This window comes from Diadema antillarum, unplaced genomic scaffold, assembly GCF_040938485.1.
Source record: "Diadema antillarum isolate AM-2024a unplaced genomic scaffold, OU_Dant_1.0 seq00000562_RagTag, whole genome shotgun sequence".
Lineage (NCBI taxonomy): Eukaryota > Metazoa > Echinodermata > Echinoidea > Diadematoida > Diadematidae > Diadema > Diadema antillarum.
In genome coordinates this window covers 730,567-758,289 of record NW_027271501.1, presented here as the reverse complement: position 1 = coordinate 758,289, position 27,723 = coordinate 730,567, and the positions used below count along the sequence as shown (strand labels likewise).

General features: G+C 37.1%; 1 protein-coding gene across 1 annotated transcript in view; it reads right to left on the bottom strand.

Moving 5' to 3' along the window:
• LOC139735035 (uncharacterized) overlaps positions 1-13,589 on the bottom strand; it is a 68,573-nt gene extending 54,984 nt beyond the window's left edge. Inside the window, exons 1-2 of the mRNA XM_071645810.1 lie at positions 13,439-13,589; positions 4,627-4,864 (exon numbers count right to left, since the gene is read on the bottom strand). Of these exons, the coding sequence (XP_071501911.1) occupies positions 4,627-4,864; positions 13,439-13,589 (389 nt within the window). The remainder of the gene's footprint in view (positions 1-4,626; positions 4,865-13,438) is intronic.
• Between the last annotated feature and the right edge of the window lie 14,134 nt (positions 13,590-27,723).

Here is a 27,723-nt window from a genome sequence, read left to right as displayed (position 1 = left end):
AAGAGGAAGGGGGTAAGCTACGGACAGAGGAGGGGAAAAACGGATCGCTGACAAAAGATCTAACTGTTTCGGTAATCCCGATAATTATGCGGTAGCGAGGTTGATGCAATGGCTCGAGAATGAAAGGCGAATAGTTTGTTTAGGACCTGCTAACGGTGTTGAAGGTAACGAAATGAATCGGAAAGAAGAAGAACAGAAGAAAGAAAGAGAACTAAATAACACTCTTAGCGGTATGTGACCGTTGGATACATGACGTACCTCCGAGCTCATTTTGCTCTGCTCGCCTTCATTGCTTATTCCACTGCGTAACGCCATCTCAATATGGCGTGTCCGCGTCCCGTTCGCACTTCACACCTTGCTACGCGTCTTTACGTAAATGTTTACACTGTAAGGTCAGGCCAGTACGCCTAAACACAACCGCACAAGACACTCTACATCGCTTGTACGTATAGAAGGCTATCAATATAAAACCTCGTGTGTCAGACTTACTCGGCTGTGGAGCAGACTGGTTTTATCTTCCCACAATTTTCTCACTTCCCGCTCAACATAAGAAAAAAAACAACAACAACAACAGTGGCGTGTAGCTGCACAAACATTGAGAAATCAGCGTTCATATTTATTAACAAGATAATTATGTAGTTTGTCGACCATCCCATTCTATCTGTAACCGTTAGTTGAAATTCCATCGACGGGTGGACCATAAAGAATCCTGCCCGAGTTATACAGCGTGGGTTATTATTTATGTAGATGGTTCCTTGAAACGAACGACATATACACACATATATAAACACACATATACGTACACACATGAAGGTGGAATGGTTGAAATCCTATATAGTCCAGACAACAGTGGAAGAATATTACTATCCAACCTTGTACCGATTGTATGATTCCCATAACCGATGTAATGGCGTGCTCAAGTCATTGAAGCCTGAATAATCAACATTCCACAATATATAATGGTAGAGAGCTGTTTTTCCACTTTGTAGAATGATACAGTAAGTTTACGTGGAATAAATGAATAGCATGATTTGAACTTCGAAGTCCGCCACAATTTTGCTCCCATATGACTTAACACTGAAAGAAGTGCGTACTGCAAATCCGTTCATATGACATTTGACAATATGATAATGTATGTATAACCATAATAATATACGTTATATGTTGCTTGATAACAACCTTATAAGTAAGTAAAGTGTGTGCGGTATGTGTAAGGGACTATATTGCCTATTTTATTTTAGGTACATAAAGAAAAGAATATTGAAGCATAATGACAAAATAAGTTGGCAAGAGTGAAAAGTAAAGGAAATAAGGAACATTCATATATGATGTTAGGTCTCACTCTAATGCAACATTTATTCCCCGAAATGAAAAGGGGCATGATTTAAAGATGATATAATATGGCATGTTAGAATATATTTCACATAGGTATCATATTTAGCAATAGTTGCAAGGATTTTGACGGCCCTTTACAAAAGCCTCACTTATTCTTACTAGTATTTGATTGAGTCACGTGCAACTGGTGATGTAAATTACTAATAATTCCACGAAAAAAAAAAGCATCCAATGGGTCATTCTGCAGTTGTTCTGTGTAATGGCGCCTCTCCATACAAACGTGCTACCATGGCAACGGCGATGTGTGAGTCGTAACAACCCAACAGTCCAAGTAGGTCGAATATGAATCATATCACTGTTGGTTACTTTGATGAATCAGAAACCCGGTTCTTTAATTTTTTCCAGTTTTGTTTGCGGTCACTGATTATCCCAAATCTTTTTATTTTGATCCCGAGCTGTGAAGCCGAGCGCCAGGCCACTCGGCCACAGGATGTGCGCGCCAGGCCGCCGCACAATAGGGGCGAGAAATCAAGCGGGATTCCGGAGGGTTTAGTCGGCACCAGCAGCTCGGCCACCGGCCATCAACATTATTCTCTTGTTTTCAGCTTTTTATCTCTCAGTTTTTGTAAGGTATTTGTTTGTCCGGTTTTGTTTATTCTTCATCTTATTTGATAATTCCTTTTCTACGTTTTTTTTCCATCTCTAAAGGAAATTGGAGAAAAGTGAATTCAAAATGTATCTTGGCTTTGTATATCCTTTTGTTCGCCAATTGATATCCTTTAACAATGTCAATCCAATACTCTCCATTATATCCGTGTTCTTGTCTTTATTATTTTAACTTATTTTCAGAAATTATGGTAAGTCACCATCATCACTATGTCAACATAGTAACTAAAATTTGCTTTACTACCCAAATCAAATGATCCAATCATATCTTTTTTTATTTGCTATTCTTGTCTCTATAACCCGTTAATCATAATCATTCATGTGTAAGAAATCAAGACGCCTTATATCACGTAGAACAAAATTTGTGACAGTTTACGAAACAGACGACTGAAACGTATAAGTTAAACTGTAAACCACGTTTTAAGATATCATCATCAGTGATTCTCAGGCAATATTTCCATGGTAGTTTACTCATTTTATCAACAGCCCCCAGATACCAACAAAAATGTAATAGGCACTAAAGGAGTCCGTGTTTTATGAAGCCAATATATTGGTGATCACAGCAGAAATGGAAATGTGTGTCTTGTTTAACAAGTGCATTATTCTGTATCATGCTTTTTTAAGCAGATGAGAAAACGAACCAACCAACCTACCAAGGCCTCTTAAAAAATGGTTCGGTTTGGGTGACCCGCAGATTATGCGACGAGTGTTTATCAACGCACAAAGCGTGATGCGAGCGAGTCTCCCAACAAGATCATTGTTTAAGGTGAGCACTTCTCACATTATGCAATCGATACTGCGCGTCGCTAAAGAAGCGCATTCTTCTCATCTTAGTCCGACCAGACGATTGAGAGCGAAAACAAAAAATGGCGTCGAATATCGGTAGAATCGAAATCAATGTTGAAAGTAGGTCAACTGGTGACAGCAATGTAGTTGTTCCGTAAAACATCGAAAATAATTTCGAGATATCACAGTATTCATAATGTTCGAGCCCGTCATATTATCAGTTGAAAGTTTTTAAATTTCCTCATACTTGCTATGAAAGGAGACCTTGCACACAGAGGCGCCTTTATTTTACATTTCATTTCATTAGCAAAACGTTTAAATGGTAACGACGTTTGATCAATGTTTTTTTTTTTTCAGATATTCTTTTTTAATTCTGACAAACTGTTATAGGCTACTGAAATCCTTGCATATGATTGCTTAAGAGCAAATTATTGTTTGTCCGACAAATTTGTCGGGCAAAACGATTCATAAAATGTCCCCCCCCCCCTGCTTATAAAGTTGCTTGATTTGATATCAGTATTGCGCGTTTTATTATTTTTTTTTCAAGAGGGCCCCATTCATTTGTTCGTTTCCATAAACAACAACTTTTATTACACCATATACATTTGATATTTCCAATAATAGATTATTTGTTCGTCTTAAGATTAACGATGTATTCGAACCCATTTTACCATTACGTGTTTTTCATATCCTATTCCTGTATAATTATGAGGATGGCTGATTTGGGTCACTAATGCACCTCAACTCATATCACCAGGTGATGTTACTTTTCTATACTTCCATAGACAACAGGTGGTAGACATAGTAGAAGAGAGTAATCGGTGGAACAGCCATATGTTGTTGAGATAACAATAGATCATTACAATACTTCGACTGCATGACACTTTACAATAATTTGTGACAGTCTCATAGCGCGTTCATACACAATCTAATAAATCTAACAACATTTGGTGAAAATAATGAACGCTAATGTTTTAGCTACAACAGTTTTATAGTGATTCAAATTCAGCTGTTACATTAAGAGGGAAGGTCAAATAGTTCTTTTGTCTCTTTGTCGTCACTGTTGCCATGGTTGCCGAAAGAATGACAAGATTTGAATACAATATAAACTTGGATAGGACTTCACACATACACAATTATTGGCAGACCATTTTATATCACATCATATATGCCAAGTTTTTTAAAGACATTTAAACCTTCCTCTTTAATCAAATGGTGCAGCAGATTTTGAAAATATCCTACAATTTGGTAGTGAGGTCATGATTGGTCATGGATCGAAATCAAAACAAAACTTTGGGGAAACAAAAAGTAATATGCGTTAATAAAAACAAACTTCGAAAAGGATCCCCAAATATCTAGAATATAAAAAGTCAAATTGAGACAGGTGATTTATATGCATAAATTCTCCTGAAGTCATCTTGCATGATGCTACAGAAAATGTTTTCAACTTTATGCATGCATAAGTATGTGCATATAATCCTCGAACTCCAATGAACAATAACCACAAAGTGAGATAGTACATGAATGTTAAAGAATACATGTTTGAAACAAAACAAACCTTCTCTATTTGTTGCACTCGAATATATAGGACGATAAAAAGTGATATGTAGTGATCACTATATAATGTAGACGAACTCCAACCATGATAAAATTTCCCTCTGAAAACAGCCATGAGCAAGGTAATGCATCACGGTAACAATCTGGCTAACATTAACTTCATTTCAGGCGCCGTACTGTCGGGCCTGTTCGAACAGTATTCGGCCGAGTTGATATTACGCGCATTTTTATCCGAGTGGCACACGTCCTACGAGAAAGGTTTGCTCTAAAATTTTTGCTCACCTTCCAGCTTTTGTGATGATCATCTCTGTTCCAATCTCGTGAAACTTTTGCCACAACTCCCTTCCCTCCAGCGTCACCTTGATGTCCTTGGTAGCAGGATTCTGGACGGCCAGGTCCGGCGGACGCATCGCTGCCGCTGCGGCCATCATCTGCTGGGTGGCTGCCGCAGCGGCCGCGCTTTTGTGGTCACCAGACGGGGCAGGCAGCGGCGTGAAATCTCCGAAGTGACTGCTACGGTCTGTGGGGACATCAAATTTGTAAAAAGTTACGTTTTTAATTTTTATCCGGATTTTGTTCAAATATCGACAGAGAAATGCTCAGAAATATAAAATTACAGTATTTCCCCAATTCCAATGTTTTCCCGCGCCCTACGCATTATGATATGTGTTGTAACATTTACAATAAGTATCATTACTTACATTGTATTGAAATGTTTGAAGTGGATCTATAACTTTTATCATTTGGTATATACGTAATACAAAAACCAAGCAAATGTGGAGGGCTTTTTTTTTCATAAATGAGAAAGTGCATCTGCAGATTTTGTTCGTATAGGCTATAATATGGCAAGAAGCCACGAAAGGCAAGCTCAACGACAACGTTAAACAAGCGCCACCCCCTTTTTTTTTCTTTTGCTATATTTTGATTGTACAATGGTCCGAAGTCCATTACAAATCGAAGTCAAAGGGATTTTGCTGTAATACCCCTCCCCCTTTGATAGAGTGGTGAAAGCCAACACAAAGCGCAGCTAATGAGGAGTGCGAGACATTAGGCCTACTGTCAAAAGATAATTGCCTTTATTACGGACTCCAGCGCGTACGTAGGCCAGCGTTTATCCATCGACCGCCATATCCAGCTCGGCCCATTAAAGCTCAGCCAAAACATCGGCCGAGCCAGGGTTAGAAAGCAATGCGCTGTAATCCCCCTCCCCCCTTTTTTTTTCAAAAATAGGTTGTTCACTGCAATCCTACAGTGTATAGGGATGAGTGAAAGGGAAATATTGGATTGTTGTTGTTGTTGTTGTTTTCTACCTGTCGTGGAGAAAACGGTGATGTGTTTGACAGTTTCATGCTACTCAACGAGCGGGGAGTAACCATATTCGATTGTGGGTTTAATTGATTGGTGAGTAAACAAACGCTCTCAGTACGTACAGCGGGTTTGATACGACACCTCTAAATAATTATGCAGGACACAAATATAAAAAGAAGGACTGTAAACGTCAGGAAATGTAGCTAAAGATGAGTGATTATAGAAGCTTATAGGACCTAGGAGGAGAGATCGGATAGGTATAAAACAGATACACCAGAAAGGCACATTGTATAGTCCGGCTGTCGAATTACGATGAGTCCAGAAAACAATCATGAGAATCAACAACGTAAATGGCTAATAGAAAAATGATTATTTGCGTGTGTGCACATGTTTGCGTGTGCACATAGGATTGTGTATATTTATGCTAGTACCGTAAATGTAACGAAGCAATGTAACAGCTTGAAAGACCCATGGAAGAGCTCTATGGAGAAATCTATAATCGCTGTCAGATACACACAAAATCACATTTCCCTTGCTATGATTCAGATAGTTCTATCTCCAATCATGACATCACTGGCAAGGTGGTGACGTCATTTTTCTGCAACTGATGTCATGATACATTGAGCAAGACCCATGATAAGTTAAGCTGTTGGCTGTTCATGGTTTACAAAATGTCTATATGCAATCTCTCCACTTATTTATAACATCAGACAGCTTATTAGATAGAAGGTATGTAGGAAACCCAATGAGGTGAGTTGATAATCTATGTGGAAATGTGCACATCTTATGATAGACCCTCTAAATAGGAAAAAAAAAATCATAAATGAATGAAGCACATCCATAAAGATACTTATGATAGAAATATAACCTTTGCAATGAAACCAATTCAAAATAGTCATGTTCTACTAAATTGATCGTATTATTGTTGCCTTGTGTAACCTTTCCAACTATTAATAGGCCTAACTGTATAGAGTGCACGTCCTTACTTATTCAAACAGTCGACAAAGAGCAAACTTAATATGATTTGAGTACCGATGAACAATAAAAATAAACTTTCTCTTTACATTGTGAGATAGTTCCAACTTTATAGGGCTTAAGATGAACAAGAAAATCCATACATCATTATAATATTCAAAATGAGACAGTAGGCACTTATTGGATAAGGAAATTCTGATAATTTTATTAATGATTCATTATAGAAATGCATCGCATGGTTGTGATAATTCAAAATCTATAAAGTACAAACCAACCATGTGTCTAATCGATGTTCTTATTATTTCAAACATGCACAACAATAGTGTATCTTTTGTGGTGTACTGCAGTATTTTGGTGAACAGAAAAAGACATCCTAAGTAAGTAACTCCAACAAGTTATGACAAGGATTGCCACAGGGTTAAATTTTCAAAACATACAGTACGACTGCTATTTCTCTTATAAAGCTGAATTTCTGCTGCAAGTTCTGCTGAAAGATTCATTTCAGTTTTGCTTGGAGATTTTTTTGTGTGTTTTTGTACCAAAATCTCTATGGTAAACACGACATACCGGCTTCATTCAAAACAAAGTCGTGTCAGTATCAAAACCAAAATCTCATTAAAGTTCAACTCAATTTTCAATCAGGACCACAAACTTTCAATGGGGCAACGTCTGAAGTGATTTCTGATAAAAATTTCTTTATCAAGACTTTGAAAACAAATCACAAAGTTTCTTATTATCTTATTTATATGAGTTATGAAAAATAAGATCTTATATGAAATTAATAACTCAAGTTTAATCTATAATGAAAGTTGACACTAAAATCCGTTTGAGGAAAAGATAAACAGCGCAGTGAAAATTATTCATTGAATGACAGAGTTATCAATAAATGCGTACAATTACAATCAGAGTAAAAGGGTAGGGTTGGTTTTTAGTACAATAACAAGCACATGTGATTACGTAATCATAGACCTTTGCGTTTGAACTGGCGGTATATACTTCAATAGTAAATGTTTGCTTAGCTTTGTTCTTAATATGATCCCCATACAACCATCGAAATGTAAACAAAGACAGTTTTCTTTCATTTTTAATTGCCAAAACTGCTGCATGTAAGGTGCCGTCATAGAATAGATCATTGTGATCTACGATTACAACTTCATTAGGTAATTACGTGTAAGGAAGAATAGTATATTTATATATTTAATTTTCTGGTGTAATATTTGGGGAGGAGATGAAGAATATAACGTATACACTGTACACTAAAAGATATTAGTATATATTTAGATAAAAACAAATATATCATATACCCCGCCATCTATTATTTTGTAACATGATCATATTTACGTCAAGTTTGGTAAATTTTTACATGTGAATCAATGTCCAAATAAACTCAACATTGATTGAAACACTTCACGACAAACTGACATAAAATGTAAAATTGCTTCTCGCGCACTGTAAAATAGTCACCATGGTCACAAGGGGGGGGGGAGTTGTCGACTGGAGGAAATAAAATTAAATGGAAAGAATGGGCTAAATACAGAGTGTCCATGATATTAAAAGAAAGTGACTAAAATATAGTGAAATAGAAGAAGAGATAGAGAGAAAGAGAAAGGGGGGGGGGGGGAGTGAGAGAAGAGGGGATGGAGGGAGGGAGGAGAGAGATCGAGAAGTGTGTCTGGTTGTTCCCCGCGCCTGACTTCATCGCCTAACACCGCTGTTTTGTATGCTGCGTGGCTCACACCGGTAGCTTTGCTACATAGCATACACTTTGCACTGGCAGAGAGTCTCACGGGCATGTATGAGTAACCCCCCTTAAAGGGAGTATATAAATATATACTTTCTCTTTCTGAAAGATATAAATACACAGTGCGTATATTTGCGGGGAAATTTTATGTACGGAAAACTGATAAGATATCAAAACAGATGACATGAATTCTTATTAGAACACACAGTGACTTGAATAACTGGTTTATGATGCTGACTCGATTGAGCTTAACAATATTGTCTAATCTCTATACCTATAGTAGACAGAATTCTCTGCAGAGATCAGGCAGAACGACAAATTTCTGTAATTAGTAAAAGTGGTATATGTTTATACATATACATATATATCTATATATTTGTATTTGTAGTCAAATTTATATGTGATTATTCATATATATATTTCTTCATAATTATAGTGAAGTATGATGAATATAGATCATACATGTATCAAGTATGAATATGAATACATACATATATATATATGTATATATATATATGTATATATATATATATATATATATATATATATATATATATGTCTGTCTGTTTGTGATTGTGTGTGTGCGTATGATCGAGAGAAATTGAGTTCTAAGAAATGCAGTATAGAGTTTTATTTTATTCATTTCCTGTAGCACGAATTCACTTTAAATTTAAAAGTTTTTATTGGTAAAAATCGAAATATTTATATATCCATTTCTACCGAAACGGAATGAATTCACCTCAATCAGCTAAAAACACGGGTCAATCACTGAACATGTGCAATAATATCTCTTAGTGAGAACAATACCTTAGCACATGAAGAAAATACAAATGATTCTCATTGCGAAATATTTAGTACTACGTTAGAAAATTAACCATGCACTAACCCTTTTCATACATTCATACACACAAGCACAATTCAATTTTTGTAACTACCTTCACACACACATCTATATATATATATATATATATATATATATATGTGTGTGTGTGTGTGTGTGTGTGTGTGTGTGTTAATATATATCTATATGTGTGTCTGTTTAAGTATGTTTATGTCTGTTCAAAGATCAACTTTATAAGACAGGAGAAAAGTTACATTGCATTCATTATGTTTTAAATAGATTTATCGATACGCAGCTTGAAAGAGTCTATAGGCCTTCAAAATATTTCGTACATAAGACTTCAATTTGTCAGTAAAATGATAAGTTAATAACTGCATGCGACCTGCATAAATTCGATGGTGTCATCCTGGCAGGGTCTCTTTGTTAAAGCTTGGATCGGAGTGGCAAATCTGTCAACGGGAGCGGCGAAGACGGAACGGCCTGTGGGACTCCCCGCGCCCGGTGCGGATGAATAAAATATGGTCGTCTGCTAAACTATGTAAATGTATGCTACGCACGGCGCGTGTCGGCAATGTGGTCGCGTATACAAGTTACGCTATCACTGTCGAAATTCTATAGGACGATCCGGAGCGATCTGAATGTAATCTTTCTGACATGTCGGCGTTGAATAATGCACAATTTCAATGTACGTTAGAAACAATGCGATTTGATATCGGGTACGTCTTTATTATCCTCCACACTATCCGACAGCCATGACATTTTACTTTATAATACAGTGCTAACAGTTTTGAGATTATAATGACTGAGTTTTAAGGGAAACATCAAATGGCTTGCATGGAATAACAAACTTTATACAAACAATAAGTTACAACATTCTTTTATCAGATAGTTTCTTCCTGGTTACGTGTTCAAAATATCATAAGCCTCTCATATTAATTAGTATCATTAATCATTACAATTGGATATTTGCTGTTCAAGATTGCTCAATGGATGATTTATCAATTCACAGAAAATTTAAACATTTTCTATTATTGTTTGTTATACAAATATCTAAAAAACTATGCAGTTACCATCCCACGTATAACAATACTCTAATGCAAACATTATTTTTACGAATCTGGCAACTTCTTGCAATTCATAAAGAGGTCATTAAACATGTTTGTGAACATCGATGTGCAACAGACACGAAGCATTATTTAAGCTGGACTGACGGTGAATTATAATATGATATTGCCAATGGCATACAAACAAGTGATTTCATTATTATACAATCGCACAAAGAAATAATCATATAAAAGGAAAGCATTTTGTTAACATAGATTTGGGTTTGCTTCCGCATTTTTCTCTAAATAATTGTCTAGTTTCATGAGTGTATGTCATCTAATATCTAAAAACATGACAACCCCTTCAAATTATCATAAGAAGATATTTTTTTCTCTTTCTCTATCATCAAGGTGATCGGTAATCTTTCATAATCAGATCTATTCAGGCAGTTTTTATATATTTATTTTTCTTCACAGGTATAATGAAGAGACTGTAATATACCTGGAAAATGAAAAGTTTTCCGAGAAAATTGAAGTACAAAAAAGGATTGAAATTGTATGGTCACTACTGATAATGATTACATTAATCATTGATTAAAAAAAGATAAGTTCGAAATATTCATGACTGTTATCACTTTCTTAAATCATTGCAATTAAGTCTGACCCCAACAAGGAGAATGAAGTTATAGTATTCATGTTTCTTAACGAAAACTCAACGAAAACTACTAAAAGTGGTTTGAATTTAAGTGGTTATCACATACAGGAAATGTCAAGACCACTTTATTTTGTATAAGAATGATTTCCCCTTTTCACGGTCTGTTTCTACTTAATGTAGGGCCTATTTAGAGTGTATGTATACATAAACCACTAAATAAAAATGAAGTTGAAATCAGCATATTAATGAAAATGCAAAAAAAAAAATAACTATACATATGGCATTAAAATATAACATTATTAACATTATCTTTTTTGACAAAAAAAACCTTTGACTTCAAGGTAATATCATGAATTTGTTAACTTAGACCTATGACTGCAACATTGCAATGCACTTCTACCAGGAATTATAAACTAATCATCACCCCTTTCAAGTTTGATAGAAATTGTGTAGGGCTTCTATATACAATGTGTTACAATAGTATCGTGACATTGAGTTAACAATATATCGCTGGACTGAATGAAAGGTCTGGTTAATCATGTTTGTTGTTGTTGCGCTAATCGCAAATTGTTGAAAGGATTAACTGTTTTCGTGTCTGCGTTTGACAGAAACTTTTACCGTCCATATTCTTGGAAGCAACCTCGCTTGAATCTTATCACTTTAGAATCTAGGGATTTTGTTGTACCTTTTGTGACTTTAAAAGCTCTGAGTTTCAGCCATACAGCAATATCACTCTTTGTCATCTTATTGTACATCTTCAGAACAATAGCTTTAGAAATTCACGGATTTTTTTTTCTTGCTTCTCCGCTGTCAAACATCTACCAGTGTCACGTTTGGATGAAGGAGAGGTCTTCCTTTAAATCCATGGACAAAGAAGAAGAAAACGGGGAATGACGACAGTTATAACAATATGATTGGCACGACAGCAGAATTTGATTAAACTTTCCGCGAGTTAACTTGTTTAGATAGCTCTCCAAATACTAGATCATATTAAGTGGGTGTGAAAATGCTCTCGAAGAAATTGATTCCCATGGTTGAATCACGAGTGTGACTTCTTCAATGCTTTTAATCGCCCTGCTCCGTAGACACGCAATAAACGACTTGTTGGTTTTACCTATATTCATTACTATATTGGTTTACCTCCTTTTTCTCGAGTGGGAGAATATTAGAAATAAATAGCTTTGCAGGCTTGGTAATGTTTATATACATGTGTTTGAATGGCCATCAAATGCGAGGTAGTCCCAATTCCTCTGGGAGTATCTATGTGTGTGCTGTATGAACTGAACAAACGTGGCACTTAAAATGTCTAACGTTTATTTTAGCATCGTGAGAGAAAAGAAGGGATCGCGAACTTTGGAGTGTGTAACTTCGTGATCGCAACAAACAAGTTTGACACCGCTCTGCGATCCGCCTAGCATACAAACGATTCTGTTTTAGCACACAAAATGATCTGTCCCCTCATCTCTTTTTCCCTTTTACGCACACATACAGGAACGAATTAGGCGGCTTGAAGGCGTAGTTAAGGATGTGCCACACTCGACTAGATTCCGTCTGTAAATAGGGCATGAGGTGGATGCGAGGCGAGTCTTGCGGGAGAAACTTAGGCCGCACCGTGTGGCGTGCTTTCCGCTTGTCTTACCGTGTTGTGCGGCCGGCCCCTGCGACGGGATAGGGGCTTGCTTGGTGACCCTTGCAGCGGGCGCAGCCTGCCAAGCTCCGGTGTTAGGTGACAGGTACTCCCATCGAGCACTGGCGTGGAGTGTAAATATTTAAACACCTCAGAGAACGCGCGCAGCGGATGATAATGGCGAAGCGGGGAGATGCCGAGTTTAGACGACTTTGGTTAACTGGATGCTACTGGGATTCACCGTCTTAACAATCACTTTGACAGACTTTCAACATTGATATCTATCAAAACAAACTTCACATTTTAAGTGTGTGTGTGTGTGTGTGTGTGTGTGTGTGTGTGTGTGTGTGAGTCGTCGAATGTATGCATTTTTACAAAGAGCACTCATTCATTTACCGAGACTTTTAAACACTTTGCATTATGTCAGGGAAGGTAACTAAGGCAAAGTATTCTGCAAATTTGGCTTGTGGTTTTCTTTTTATTGAGTCAACTCAACTCAAAGCACATGAAGCACTTGTGATTAAATCTTACAATCAGTCTCACTACAGGATACTGTCATTCCTAGCAAATAAACCTATATTATAGGTTTGCTCATAAAACATTGCCCCCTCAAAGTGTTAACTAAAAGTGGGTGGTTTCTTACCTAACAAGGTGGTTAGCCTTTTCTCAAAACGAAGTGAACAGGTTCCCTCGAATGTATCGAAGTAAATATTAAAAAAAGTGGTTAACTAAGGATCCCAAACAGTAATACATTACGTAAGTAAACATCTTGAACCTGGGGAGCAAGCGTAACACACCTGAAAATAAATAAAGGGACAAGTTTTACACCTGACTTGAGAAAAGAAGTGAGCAACCGGGAAGGTGCTGATAGTCCACGATTTAGAGAAGACTTTTGTCGCCTTACCTGAGAAACCGAGTGAGTTATGATTGGCTGCCTGCATCGGGAGACTTGGGTAGGGAAAACTGCGAGGCGCTGGCGGCACGATGCTGTTCAGCGCGAAGGCGTGCGCCCGGGCACGATGGTGGCTCAGATAGTCGTCACCGCCGTCGTACATCGTTTCCCACTTGAGACAAAAAACACGAGCCACAGAGAAGCGAAAATATCAGCAGCGACAAACTTTCTCAGGGCGAGAAAATCGAAAGACTCCGGCGTCGAAGTTCTCAAGTCGAGATAAAAATCTCGCGTTGGCTGAGGAGTAGAGGAAAAAATCTGACCGCGCGCGCACCAACCTTGGATGTGAATACTAAGATCCCGGTGAGAAAGTCTCTAGGAATGGTATATTTATATGTGGATTCACAGTCCGAGGAGAGAGAGAGGGGGTTAGAAGAGTATAAAAAGTGAGCTTCTTGCATGTGATGACCAGAGTTCGTGGCGAAACACCAATTAAAGACCTATTATGAACTGCGTTCGACTAGCTTACACCATTTAGACAAGCGCGAGCGAAGGCACTCTTTCATTGGTCCCGTACTCACGTCCATCGGCTGGCGTCGTGGCCACGCCCATAATTCTGCTCTCGTATCATCCGCCACGGCAACCCCCTCCCTTTACCCCCCCCCCCCCCATCTCTCCCTCTCTCTCTCTCTTTCCCTCTCGCTCTATGCGTCTCCCTCAATTGTAGCGACAGCTCTCCTATGGTGGCACAAAAGCGTCCATTTTCCCTCGATCTGCCTCTTTGTTAAGCGCCATTCAGCTAGCCTCTATTTGTTTGAGTTAAATTTTCCGGTATTACACGTGTGCCCTTTCATGCCGAGTAAATCGGCATTTGATACAGCGTGAAGATCTCGCTTGTTTGTTGGGCATTTCTGCACTAACGTTCCGACGTGTTCCTTACCTCTCAGTAAAAAGATAAATCTCAACGAAGAAAAAGCATTATTGATATTTTCGGCATACGGTGATAAAAACACAAATTAAAATCTCGACATATTTGTCCCCCTCTTTCTCGTTTTATCATAATTCTTACCTAACAATATTTCGACACTTTGTAAGGAAAAGTCATGTAGCAAAGGAGAGTGCATAATTATAAATGCAACCCATAATAGTTATGATGAGAATAGGAAACACTAAGCTAGCACAAAATGGATCGGATTTGTTCGGGAATATGCACATGAAATGATGCAGCCATGCCCTATCGATTCTCTCCTATTCCTCCGCTTTTTATCCCCAGAAACCCCTTCCCATCCCTTCCTCATGTCATGTGGTCCATCTGTCGAGGAGAATTGTAAAGTTTCTAATCTTTTGCTAGTCCTATTCTTAGCGACTCAATTTTTAGCCCATTATCGCGCACTTATATTCCCGTCTTGCGCACTCTCCTGGTCACGCCTGGATGGTCGCTTTGCCTGAATGGCCCGAAATGCACCCAATTTGTCAAAAAATGTTCCGCGACGAGAAAAAACCGAAAGACCTCCATAGCCGTGTCTATGCGATCTGGTTCATTTGCTAGTCATAGAGTGCGGGTAAGTGCAATCAGTGGTTAGGCGCGCGTGAAGGAACGAGCTCTTGGGCTGGGGGCCCGTGAGTGAGCGTCCGTCATCCGTAACGGGGGTAGCCAAATAGTGCAGGGCTGTCATGGTAAGCGGTAGTTCGCCCGTACCCCTTTCCCTCGTGCTCAGCCCGACTCACAAAAATCGTGGTCGCAAAATATTCCCCTTTCTGAGAAGCATTTTTTTTTGAAAAGAGAAAAGAGAGAGAAAGAAAGATTACATAAAAGTCCTCAGAGAGAGAAGAAGCTTTGACGTTCTCAGATTTTTTAATGAGCTTCTCGTTTTGACAAATGGAACTGACATTTGATACGAGCAGCGCAGATTTTTGCCCGTCCTGGCATCATGCTTTCTCCCCCCTCGCTCCGCGGTCCGTTTCTGTATCTGAAGCATACGTCACTGCATTTTCGAGTGAACACTACAATACCACCAGGCACCTGGGGGATATTTAATGACAACTGGCGCTTTCTTAGCTTTCTTCACCAAAGATGAATTCATTTCCATGTCAATCCAGTTCTCTTGTCAAAATATGAATCTTTGGCGTCCAAACTAGGGTGAGAGAGTCAAAAATTATCGCACCTTTTTACCTCCGCTGCCGTTTGGTTTTCATTATCCTCTCAAGAGACGCTGGGGTGAGTGAAAACGAAGGTTGTTTAGGTTTAAAGGTTTGTGCAGTTTCCAGCATATAAAAAACAGAAAAATAAGGTTATTTGACCTCCTTGATGCCATGGGTTAACCACAGGAGGATATATAGGCTTGTTCCCGACAGACCTCAATTTATGCAACTATATGTGAAGGAGGATTTTAACTCGATAAACAGAATAACATAATCAATGTTGGAATCGAAAAATTCTAACGTGCGATGTGTTTGTTAAAGCTATCACACCATTAGACAATAAATAGTTGTAATAAACTATTAGTCATACAGATTAACATTTCTTTCTCCTTTTTGATATTTTATATTCTATTGACCATGAAAAGACTTCTTTCAAAAATGTAACAATACATTGGTCTAGAAAACACCGTGACTGATTCCTACTTTCAGTAGAAATCAATATGTTTTCTCGAAGTTTTGTATTTAACACCGGGAGACACTTTAATTGTCTTTAAGCATTATATATAAGTGCCAATCTGTACAAATTCAAGACAGACAGGTAGACAGACAAACAAAAAGACAGACAGACGGGCACACACACCCAGAAGGAAATCAACATCCATCAAAATTTAAGAAAGTACGTATAAACAGACAAATAGAGACACGTTTTTGGTTTGGTTTGGTTTATTTCTGCATTTTCTTTTCTCCAAATACAATAACAAATGAAAACAAAGTGATACAGAGTATATGCAAAAAAAAAAGTTAAATATACAAATCAACATAAAAAGTGTCAATTTCATAACAACATCAATCTGTAATGACATATGAATCAAAGCAACATATTAAGGCATACAGTATTTATGAACAAAGGAGAAATCAATACAGGGGACCGTCATCATAAGCAGAGCTTGACGTGGATGAGGCCCTACAATGTATATTCGTTATCAGATCTTGATCTTGAAACACTTACACGACTCAGATCGAATGCACGCTTCTCATTAAAAGGTCATATGATTTTCACGTGCTTTGTGAAAGTGGAGTTGCTGACCTTTTTCCTCATAATTTCCTCACGAACGCCTCGATTATTTTCACCCAACAGTGTTGATGCATCTCATATAAAGAGACATGATTTTGATGAGATAGATATAGATTTTGATAGATATTCAATAGTATATACTGTACAAGCATTCTTCGACAAAGACAAAACGGAACAACTGTTGTGCAGCTTTCATAACATTACTGGATGATAAGATATCACTTGAAGAATGAACTCGGAAATTTTGGAATTGAAAACATAATATTATTTTTTGAACAAGATCCTAACGTGACACTTTGAATTGTACTTTGAGTGCCGATGGTGTAGTAGAAAAAGAAATGCCGTTTTATACAGTGTCCAAAGTCCCTGGCACTTATACTCAGAAAGGATGAACTGTTAAGGTAAAATCTTCTCCATGTTTTAGTGACCTCGTGTCTTAACTAGCAGTCTAAAAACTAAAAAAAAGCTAAAAAAAAACTAAAAAAAAAAGCAGTCTAAAAACTCACTTGTTTAAAGCCTCATTTTGACTACTCATTACATGTACTTGATATTTGTATGTCCTTTATCTCCTTCACTTTCTCTTCCTTCCGCGCCTAGAGCACTCTGCAGAGTGGATTTGGCGCTATATAAATCATATCAATTATTATTATTATTATTAACTCTCAGATGATTCTTAAATGAAAAATTATTTTGCTCAATACGGTATAAATCGAACACACACACACACACACACACACACACAAACACAAATACTGTGTAGTCATTGTACTATTGTAGCGTATTCGCTACAGAAAGTTTTTTTTTGTTCTCATTAAGTGTGTGTAAAGAGAGGAATTTTAGTGAAGATTACGTAATATGTGCGTTACCGTGATATGAAAACGTATGAAATTGAACATTTTGTATTTGTATGATTGTCATATTTGTATCCGGTTTTCATGAAACCATTACCCTTTGGTACATGTATTTTGCTTTTGTTTTAAACATGAAGTCGTGTGTTTCCCCCCCCCCCCAAAAAAAAACAAATAAATAAACTGGGTCTGGAAATAGAAAGAAAGTTTGGAGCCTAAAAATGTCCTAGAGTGCTTCTCATCTCTATTTTGATTCAAGCGACCCATTTTCCTCTACCCATTTCAATTCAAGCAGAGAATACAGAATTTATTCAGTGAAATCGCTCTGTATTTAATGCAACCACAGTTCCGTTTGCCACGTCCTATCTATCATCACGCTGCCAATATCTCGACACACATTCATAATATGACAAAACTTCGAGTTCTGCCGAAGCGCCCACATTTATGTTTTTGGGAGATATTGAGAAATGCATTGAGTGCTCTTCTCGACCACGCGACGTTTTGTTCCTTTATATCTGAGGTGTTAGTTGAAATGATTATCATATCAGTCTGTTGATGCGGAGTGAAATGATAGCCATTTGGTGTCTAGCTATGAATGTCAAAGACAGGAGGAAAATGGAGACAATGAATATGATGATGTGGAATTATTTTCCGCCATGCTTCTCGTGAAGCATTTCTCGCAATCAGCATACAACTTTCTCACTCACTCTTGTTGGCTGGTGTGAACTTCGCTCAAATCGCTCGCGTGCCGCGCGGTGGTCTCACATAGTTATCTGTCCGCGCTGGTAGTCGTCCAGAAAAAGAAGAAGAAGAAAAAAAAAAGAGAATGCACAACCGTGCGTCGAAACTATCGAGCGAAAGTCCGAAAGATGTCTCAGGAATTCGTTTATCCCGACATGAGAAAGTTCGAGTCGTCACCTATGGCTTTTAATCAAATCATCTCCCGTGCCCCCTGGATAGGGCATGGGTGTTGGGTGTACGGCTAGGTATCATATCTAGCAAGGTTTCTTTTTTGAAGGGTGGCAGGATTCCACGCTCCCATCCCTCGAGTCATCAGAAAACTTCACTTGAACCTATCGTGATTGTCGATTATTGTCTAATACATTTAGTGTCATACGGGTTATCGGCAACATAACAGAAGCGAGATAGGGGCCCCTCTCTGGTGTGAAGCGATATATCAATTTTTCTTGAAGTTATGAATGCAAATTATGGCGCTACACCATCACGGAGGAAGACAAATTTGATCTACTGAAGATTTAAAATGAGCTAGTACACTTTGGAAGTGTTGTTCCCAACTTCGAACGTCAAAAATTCTACTACACAGCGTATCACACTTTGCCTGTTTTGCCTGTAGGATACAACCGTTAAAGATTTGTTAATATCTTCTCCAAAGGTATTCACTGGTGTTCACTGGAATTCATTGGTATTTACTAGAATTCCCTTGACGAAAGTATTAAATTTGCAGCAAGTTTTACGTCATTTAAATCTAGATTGAAATCATTTTTGTTAAGTTCCTATACCAGGTCTTCAGAGAACCATTATCAACCTTAAAATTATGAATGAATGAATGAATGAATGAATGAATGAATGAATGAATGAATGAATGAATGAATGAATGAATGAATGAATGAATGAATGAATGAATGAACGAACGAACGAACGAACGAATGAATAAATGAATGAATGAATGAATGAATGAACGAATGAACGAATGAATGAATGAATGAATGAATGAATGAATGAATGAATGAAACAAAATATGGTTACTGCTTTCGTTTCTTTTTGCCTCATAATGATGAACACCGAAAACATTCTCACTGACTGATTTTCATTCCTTAAAGTGAACATATCTGATCATAGATCAATGGATAATTTTTATGGTAGAAATTGGTGGTCTGTGCAAAAGGTGATTTACATGTATTATAACCATGATTCAATGGTGGAAGTCACTTGGTGCCCATAAGATGGTATGTCCACTTCAGTCATGCGCAAAAGCATTTCCTACGCTGACATGAGTATAATGTCTTGCAATATTCAAAACGCTTTAAATATGATATTCTTTGCGACAAATGCAAAGTGGAAACTGATAATGGTAATAATGATAACAATTATTGTAAATGTTATGCATATAATAATTTTCCATCGCATCGAGATATTCCGAGCGCTTAACAGCGAATCATTGTCCTGATAACAGTAATCCAACCTGCCCCTACAGTGCTCTCGTTAATCTACTCTGGGGGGCATTTCAGCCAGGCTTCCAGTGTGCGGCGCACACTTGCTAAATCCTACGGCATTAACGTCCAACCTTCGGGCGGAAACTCGTTTGAGTACCATGGTATAGAAGGGAGCGTTTTGGATAAATTCCCTCGCACGAGGACTCTAGTGTTCGAAACCAGGACCCACAAATCTACTTGTCTCAATAAGCTTGTCGTTCATCAGCTGTTTATCCGCAGCTGAGATATATACATGTTTATGATATAATATAATATAATATAATATGATATAATATAATATGATATAATATAATTTTTTTTTCTTTCTTCTCCTAACCTTAAGACTAAAAGCGCCATGAGCATCTTTTGATGGACTGTTGCGCTATAAAAGTATACACTATTATTATTATTATTATTATTGTTATATAATATAATATAATAAAACAATATGATATTATAATCATATAATAAAAACATAACGTTATATCATATTATCTTATATTATATTATATTATCTTATATTATATTATATTATATTATATTATATTATATTATATTATATTATATTATAACCTCACATTGTATTGTATTGTAATGCAATATACTATAATATAATGCAATATATCATATAATTTCTGTGAACATATTTTGATGCCAGCGAGGATAAGAGAGATGTGATGATGATTTATAAATTTTTCGCGGGACACTCGCACAGTATAACGTTTCTAGAGCTTCCGTGTTATAGGCCTATGCACTATTTAGCATGTGTGTGTATTTGTGTGTGTGTGTGTGTTTGTGTGCCTGTGTGTGTGCGTGTGAGTACGAATGTCTGCGTGCGTTGCATCACTGTCTCATGTAATGAAAACTTAATTACTTTCGCTAGGACCATTCTCCGTGGTTCTTGGTTCTAAAAGTGGTTTTACTTAACAAGTCACATGGAAGTAAATCAAAGAATATACAGGGATGCCTCATCCCGATTATTTAGGCGTTGCTGTATCCAAACGTTTCAGAATACTGATGTACAACCCGTATATGGGACAACGAATATTCAACTCAATGACGTCATATATCACGTATAACCACCGCCAAATTGGACTTCTGTTGTGTTGTTCATTCGATATGATTAAATTTTTAAGTGGTCATTATATTGTATTACTTTTTGTTTGAAAATTCTTCCAAACCCATTTCTCTTACGCGCTTGAAATGTCAGGTGGTCTGCAAAATGAAGTCCTTTTGCCGAACAATGCAGTCACGCCTTTATATACATAAGCAATCGACTTTCTCAGCTGAATGTGTCGGACGATAATTACTGCTATCAGACTCTAGACACTCCACGGGACAGTTCTGTTTTGTGTTTTTCTAAGACTGTACTCACCTATGGTGCATGCCTTACTATACACTGGCCCACGTGAATGGCGCAGATCACATTGTGTCTGGACAACATCGAAAAGTCACTTTTGTTGCAGAAGAAAGAAAAGGCAAAAGAATGGCCATTGGACAGCATAGCCTTTGCGACGTGTCAGACTGAAAAATCTATTTTCTTTTTTCGACTAATTCCCCAAGATGGTCGGGATGACACGTTCCGTTCTCTGTCCATGCCATGGGACTGGTCTGGACTAGCCCGAGTGGCGGACGTTGAACCTCGGTTCCTATAGGTCCTGGTCTACTTTATCAGACAAGGCAGACGGTCGATTGACTCGTATGTTATTGGATAAATTCAAAATTCCAAACTGAAACTTTTTGAAACATGTAATCTTGCACAGCGTAAGACACACAGCCAGTGCACCTATTCTCTGCACAGCTTCAGAGAGTGTATGTCCTATGTAACACAGTGTAAAATAAGTGTGTACACAGTATATTTGACAAGAGAAGAAAAATCTTTCATCGGTTCATTCTACAAATTGCAGTGTTATTCTGTCTGCATGCAAGCACAGTGTATGTGCTCCTTCCAATAGGGTACAGTGTGAAAGACACGGTACGTTTTAGAAGTTAAAGGGGTGGTACAGTTTCGGTTGAGACGGGGCTTCAGGTTTCCAACGTTTTCTGATGGTGATTTTTTGAGATAGTGAGAATCCTCTTGTGAAATATGGAAGAAAATGTAATTCTAAGTTGAATTCAAAGTTTACTTTATGCAAATTGGTTTTGAAACGGCTGAGATATCCAAAACAATGCAATCCTAATAAAAGGATCCACCTTTTATTGGATTGCTTTGTTTTACTTGGTTTTTGGATATTTCCGCCATTCCAAAACCGATTTTCATCAAATAAATTCTGAACTCCTTTCCGAATTGTATGTCTGCAACATTTCATGAAGTGGTTTCTAAGTATCTTGCAAAAAGTTAAAGGCTGAATCCTCACCTCAACTGATACTATACCATCCATTTAAGAGAAAAATACAACTTCAACATGTTCATTTTTTTCCTCCAAAATCACAGTGTCATGAGGATCCACTGTGACTCACTCCTTGCATGGCAGTGTGTTCAATTGGTTGATGTACTATATATGAGGTATTGTCACTGTGAAAGAAATGAGTCAATTCAAATCATGGGTCACAGTGTGAAAGGCGAGCAATGTGGATTTAATTTTGTGTTACACTATGCATAACTTGTACATACTTTCACAGTGAAATTATATACCACTGATAAAAGCGTATATATTCCCTCTGCAGATGTAAGATAAAATCAAATATGTCTAGATCTATATTGTGTATTATCAATTAAAAAATCATCCATTGGGTAATTGATCAACAGACATAAAGTCAAAACTGAGTTTTCATCTGTAAACGGATAGTTTCACCTGGTAAACACACTGTGATAACACACGTGATAACACACTGTATACTCATGCCGACTAATGGTGGGGGTGACTGTCCTCGCTTTTTTCTTCTTCTTTTTTTAGCTGCTTGCGATATTGTAGATGTTTGTCATGTAGAATGAAGATCACCGACAAACACAGAAACATGTACACACACATTCACACTTACACATTATATTCACACACGGTGACACACATACACACACACACACACACACACACACACACACACACACACACACACACACACACACACACATAATTCTGGGTCAGATCCCAGGTCGTCTGTGTCGTGGGATCAATTAGCCAATGAATGGTGTATGTGACATACATATTGCTCAAACTTTGTACGACAAGAACGAAGACAATCATAGTACACTGTGTACCACCGCATTTAATGAAACGGCTCAAGCGCGCACCTTTTCACCTTGCTTTGTCGTGTAGCTATATTAATATGGAAGCATCGTAGTTTCGTGGCGTACATCTATCTGTCTATAGGCTTTAAACTCATAGATAAGAGATCTTGAATTCGAATCCCTCCCAGTTCGGCTTTCAGTCAGCAAAGTGATATACCAACAGTGTCCTTCTTGATGCAGGTATACAGTTAAGAAGCAGACAATGCTGGAGTATCAGAAGCGATATTTGGTATAAAAAGAGAGAAAAAATGACATGGGGGGACATCTTGTCAAATAATGAACACACGCAGGCAGGATTCGAACCCCATATCTTCAGTTTACAAATCCAGTGCCTTACCCAATAATCCACTGTACTCCAGTGGGGGCGCATAATCAATTTATATACTGTTATCACCATTATTACAACAGTAGTAGTAGCAGTAATCGTAGTAGCTGTAGTAGTAGTAGTAGTACAAATTGTAGTAGTAGTAGTACTACTACTAGTAGTAGTAGTAGTAGTAGTAGTAGTAGTGGTAGTAGTAATAGTAGTTGAAGTAGTGGCAGCAGCAGTAGCATTAGCAGTAGTAATAGCAGTATTGTTATCATTTTTTATCCTCATTGTTAATCCTTCTCTCTATCAATTTAAAAGCATATTAAAATCCTATGACAATGAATCCGTTTCATCCGCTGTATGTCAATGACAGGATTGTTTCTCATTATTTGGCGTTCAGGCAGATTGAGATTCAATTTCACACACACACACACACACACACACACACACACACACACACACATATATATATATATATATATATATATATATATGTATATATATATATATATATATATATATATATATACATATATACATATACATTCTTTTTTTCTCACCCCTTGAGTTTAAAGAGGTATTTTCTAAAATGAGGTGAAAATGGTACTTTTTGCCTTTTTTGTCTTAAATTTTTTTGTTTATCTTTGATACAAGCAAAAATTGAATATCTTCATTCTCGTGGGTGTATTCAATTATGCACTATCAAATTTTGAAACGTATTCAACCATCGGGACCGACTAGTACTTACCAGCATTGCTTTCAGTTGGTTCCGTCATATTTCACACTCTTATTAGCAATGGATCTAAGCCTTGTTTCCGTCTTTTACTAAAGAATAGCCTTGTGCTGTCTATTTGCCCTAATATCATCGCATTGATATTTTGGCAGCTACACGTTTCTATGTTTTGACTTGTAATCTGATGATTTTCATGATGTTTTGGTCCAGCGATATATGTATTATATTGGGTTTTGTCAAGAAACTTAAGAAATAAATTCTATTCAATTCAATTTGATTTAAATCAATTTTGTTAAAGATATTGTTATTATCATCATTATTGTCACCAATATCATTACTATCTTTATCATTATTCATTGCAATTATTATTCATATTATCATTATAAATGTCATTGAAAGCATCGATATTATTCACGAAATATTTGCATCTACCTAAAAAATACGGCTATATATTAATTCACATCTTCATCTCTGTGATATACCCGACACATAGGACCTTTATGTCAAGCATGCATAGAATAGTCTCATTTCTCAAACTAAGCCCGTTTTATACCAAGAATAGGTCAATGAAAGAAGTGATATTCTTGTACACCGACACCAATCCGTTCTGATGAAATCTACTTGAATAAAAGAGAAAATAAGTATCAAATTAAGAGAGTTTTGTTTAAAAAAAAAGGATTGACCCGTATGGTTTATCTTACAGAAGGAAAAACAAAAATGCACAAAGTCGTACGTTCTATTCAAGAAAAAGCATATAAACACATTATATAATGTAAAATGAAGTCTGATAGGGTCTGCCTAACGCTGACAAAACAGCGTTTTTCTTACAAAGCGATTGGTATGGCCATGCCCTAATGCCCATTAACGCCAGACATTTCCCCAAAATTTGTAGGCTAATCTCTCTTGCAGAATGTTTAGACTCCTCTTTTCTTTCCACTAGGTATATCTGTGTACCTCGCAAACAGGGGCAGACACTTTGCTTTGCGGCGCTTCCCCTTTTCAGAATAAAATGTACATGTATAGTTTTCGTCGTTAGACAACGCACAAAGCTCATCCTCAGACAGCCATAGGATTCAGCACAAAAAGCTATAGTATTGATTTAATTGAGCCCGCAGCCCCCCCCCCCAACCGCAAAACTTTTGAGGAGTCGATCACTTAAAGTCTGCAGTATAAGAAGTGAAAGACGATTTCGATTCGCCGATTATGACTGCTTGTCAGTTTTCTTTGCTTTGTTGTGTTTTTCTTTTTCTGTCTTTTTTCGCTTGTTTCTTTGGGAGTATTTTTCTCACCCTGTTAATTGGTTAGACCATTATCAATTGAAAATGGAGCTTGAGCAAAGCTTCGTGTTTTACCTTTGACATTCATTCTTCTCTTAATTTCTTTGTTATACATTTTGTTTCAAATTCATCACAGATTGTCATCTTTAGCAATAAAGACGACGTTTGTAATCGGACGTCCACTCCATTTCCAACAATTTTGTTTTGATGTACTTATAAAAGTCACAGTGTATAATAGCACTTCCTTTCATCATTATGTTCATGGATTTTGTATACCGGTAACTTTGTGTGTGTGTGTGTGTGTGTGTGTGTGTGTGTGTGTGTGTGTGTGTGTACGCACGTCACAGTTCCAGTGATTTTTTTCTTCTTTTATTCATGATGGATTTGTTTCATTTTGGTACATCGGTGTTTCTGCAGTTATGAAAGCGGAAACGTGATGTTTTGCTGTGGAAAATGATTATCATAATTATTGTGTTTATGCGGTGATCACGTGACAGAAGAATATTTCGAGCACAACAAATTATTGTGATTTTTATTACATATAGTTTTACGGATTTTGACTTGAGGTTATAAATCCTTTTTTTTTTCGGGTATGGGAAGGACGGGAGGGAGGTGACCGTCACCGTTTTCAGTTTTTGAAAAAAAATATATGCACTCTAAATCACCACAAACCATGACTGTGTATTTTTCGGACTGCCATATGTGACGACGAGAACGGTACTAACAGTCAGCTCGTCAACCCTTTTAATTTGTCGCCTTTTATACTGGGGTCATCACAAACGATAGAAGAACCGTCATTTTGGAGTCACGACACTGCATGAGGAGGTGGATGGTATTCTTGTCTCCGCGCTGTCCCCATTGGCTAAAGGAATAACTTAATGCATGCCTCACACTGAGTTGATCTCTGCCTGGTTTAAGTCATTTGGGAGGGATAAGCACCGAAAGATGAAATGTATCAGTTTCACATAGTGTGTGTTTGTGGTCCACTGTTTCATGTCTTCATTTTCCAAACAAACAAAAAAGCCCAAAATTACACACATCATGACATTCAAATAGCATCTCATATCGGATATAATAATAACTGATTACAAGGTACATGTAGAATTTACGTAACAAGATAACTTAGTGAATAATAGATGAATATCCCTTAAAGTGATATCAATAACATTTCCAAGAAACAATGAGATGAATTTCTTGGCAATGGTGATTGAAAAATACAGAAGACCTGCCTCATAAGCAGATGTTTGATTTTGATAGTAGCATCGGTAAAACAAAAATGTATGGTCTTTGAGTGAATAAGAAAAAGATACCAAAATTAATAAAAAAAGACCCAGTGAAGAGAGAAGAATGAAAAATTGATATAGAGTGAGAGAGGGAGTGGTTGGAGGGTATTTCAGTATGTGTAGATCTGTAGAAACAATAAACATGTAGCTGTCAGTTGTTGGTGATTGTGTAGGTCTATGTCAGCGCGTGTTTGTGCGTGAGTATACCCTCGTTCTTCTCCGTCAGTATGTGTGAATTATATATCACCTCATCACACGTAAGCATGAATGTTATCAAAACGATAATATTGCACAGAGGGATCAACAAAATTGTCAGGTTTGTGTTCTAAAAACGTATTGTCGTGATTGCAGGGATGGAAAATATAGCTGTACAATAAAGGGGAAATGAAATATAGGAGTACTTAAAGTGCTTTCATGATCACATCTAATTTGGCATTGTCTTTTATCGTCATCTCCCTTAATTTGTGCATCTATTTCATACACGCACACACACCGCATCATATACATAATTACAGTCTATGATAGACATAATTATGCAGATGATATTATGCACTTCTATATGTTGAAGTGAAGATAATTGTGTGGAGTATGCAGGCCCAACACTTTTTAGGCGACAAAAGAAATAACAAAGAATTAAACTTACCGCTCTCTCTTGTCCACGACAGTGTCTCTCATTACAGTTAGAAGTTTTATCATTATTCCACGTCATAGACGTCATTTTCTATACTTTAAAATCATTACGGTTTGAATATCGATTTATCATGTTTTGAGTCATCTATGTATTACATGCTTAGCTTTTTAGTGGACCACTCCATACCTACTGTATCATTATCCTTCAAAGCATGTCTAGGTGTTCTCAGTTATACTAAGATCTTATCTTATTCATGTTATTGATATTACATACGATGCGATTCACTTTTCGTTTTGTATTTCTTTTTTCTTGATTGAAATCAATCAAACTATATATGTTATTGTTTTACGCATGCTTAGTTCAGCATTTAATTTTTTTGCGAGATACTTAGAAACCACTTTTAGTTATAAAATGTTAAAGAGCAGACAATTCTGAGAGGAATTCAAAGTTTATTTGATGAAAATTGGTTTTGAAATGGCCGGGATATCCAAAAACAAACTTTGTTTTTGGATATTTCAGCCATTTCAAAACCAATTTTCATCAAATAAACTTTGAA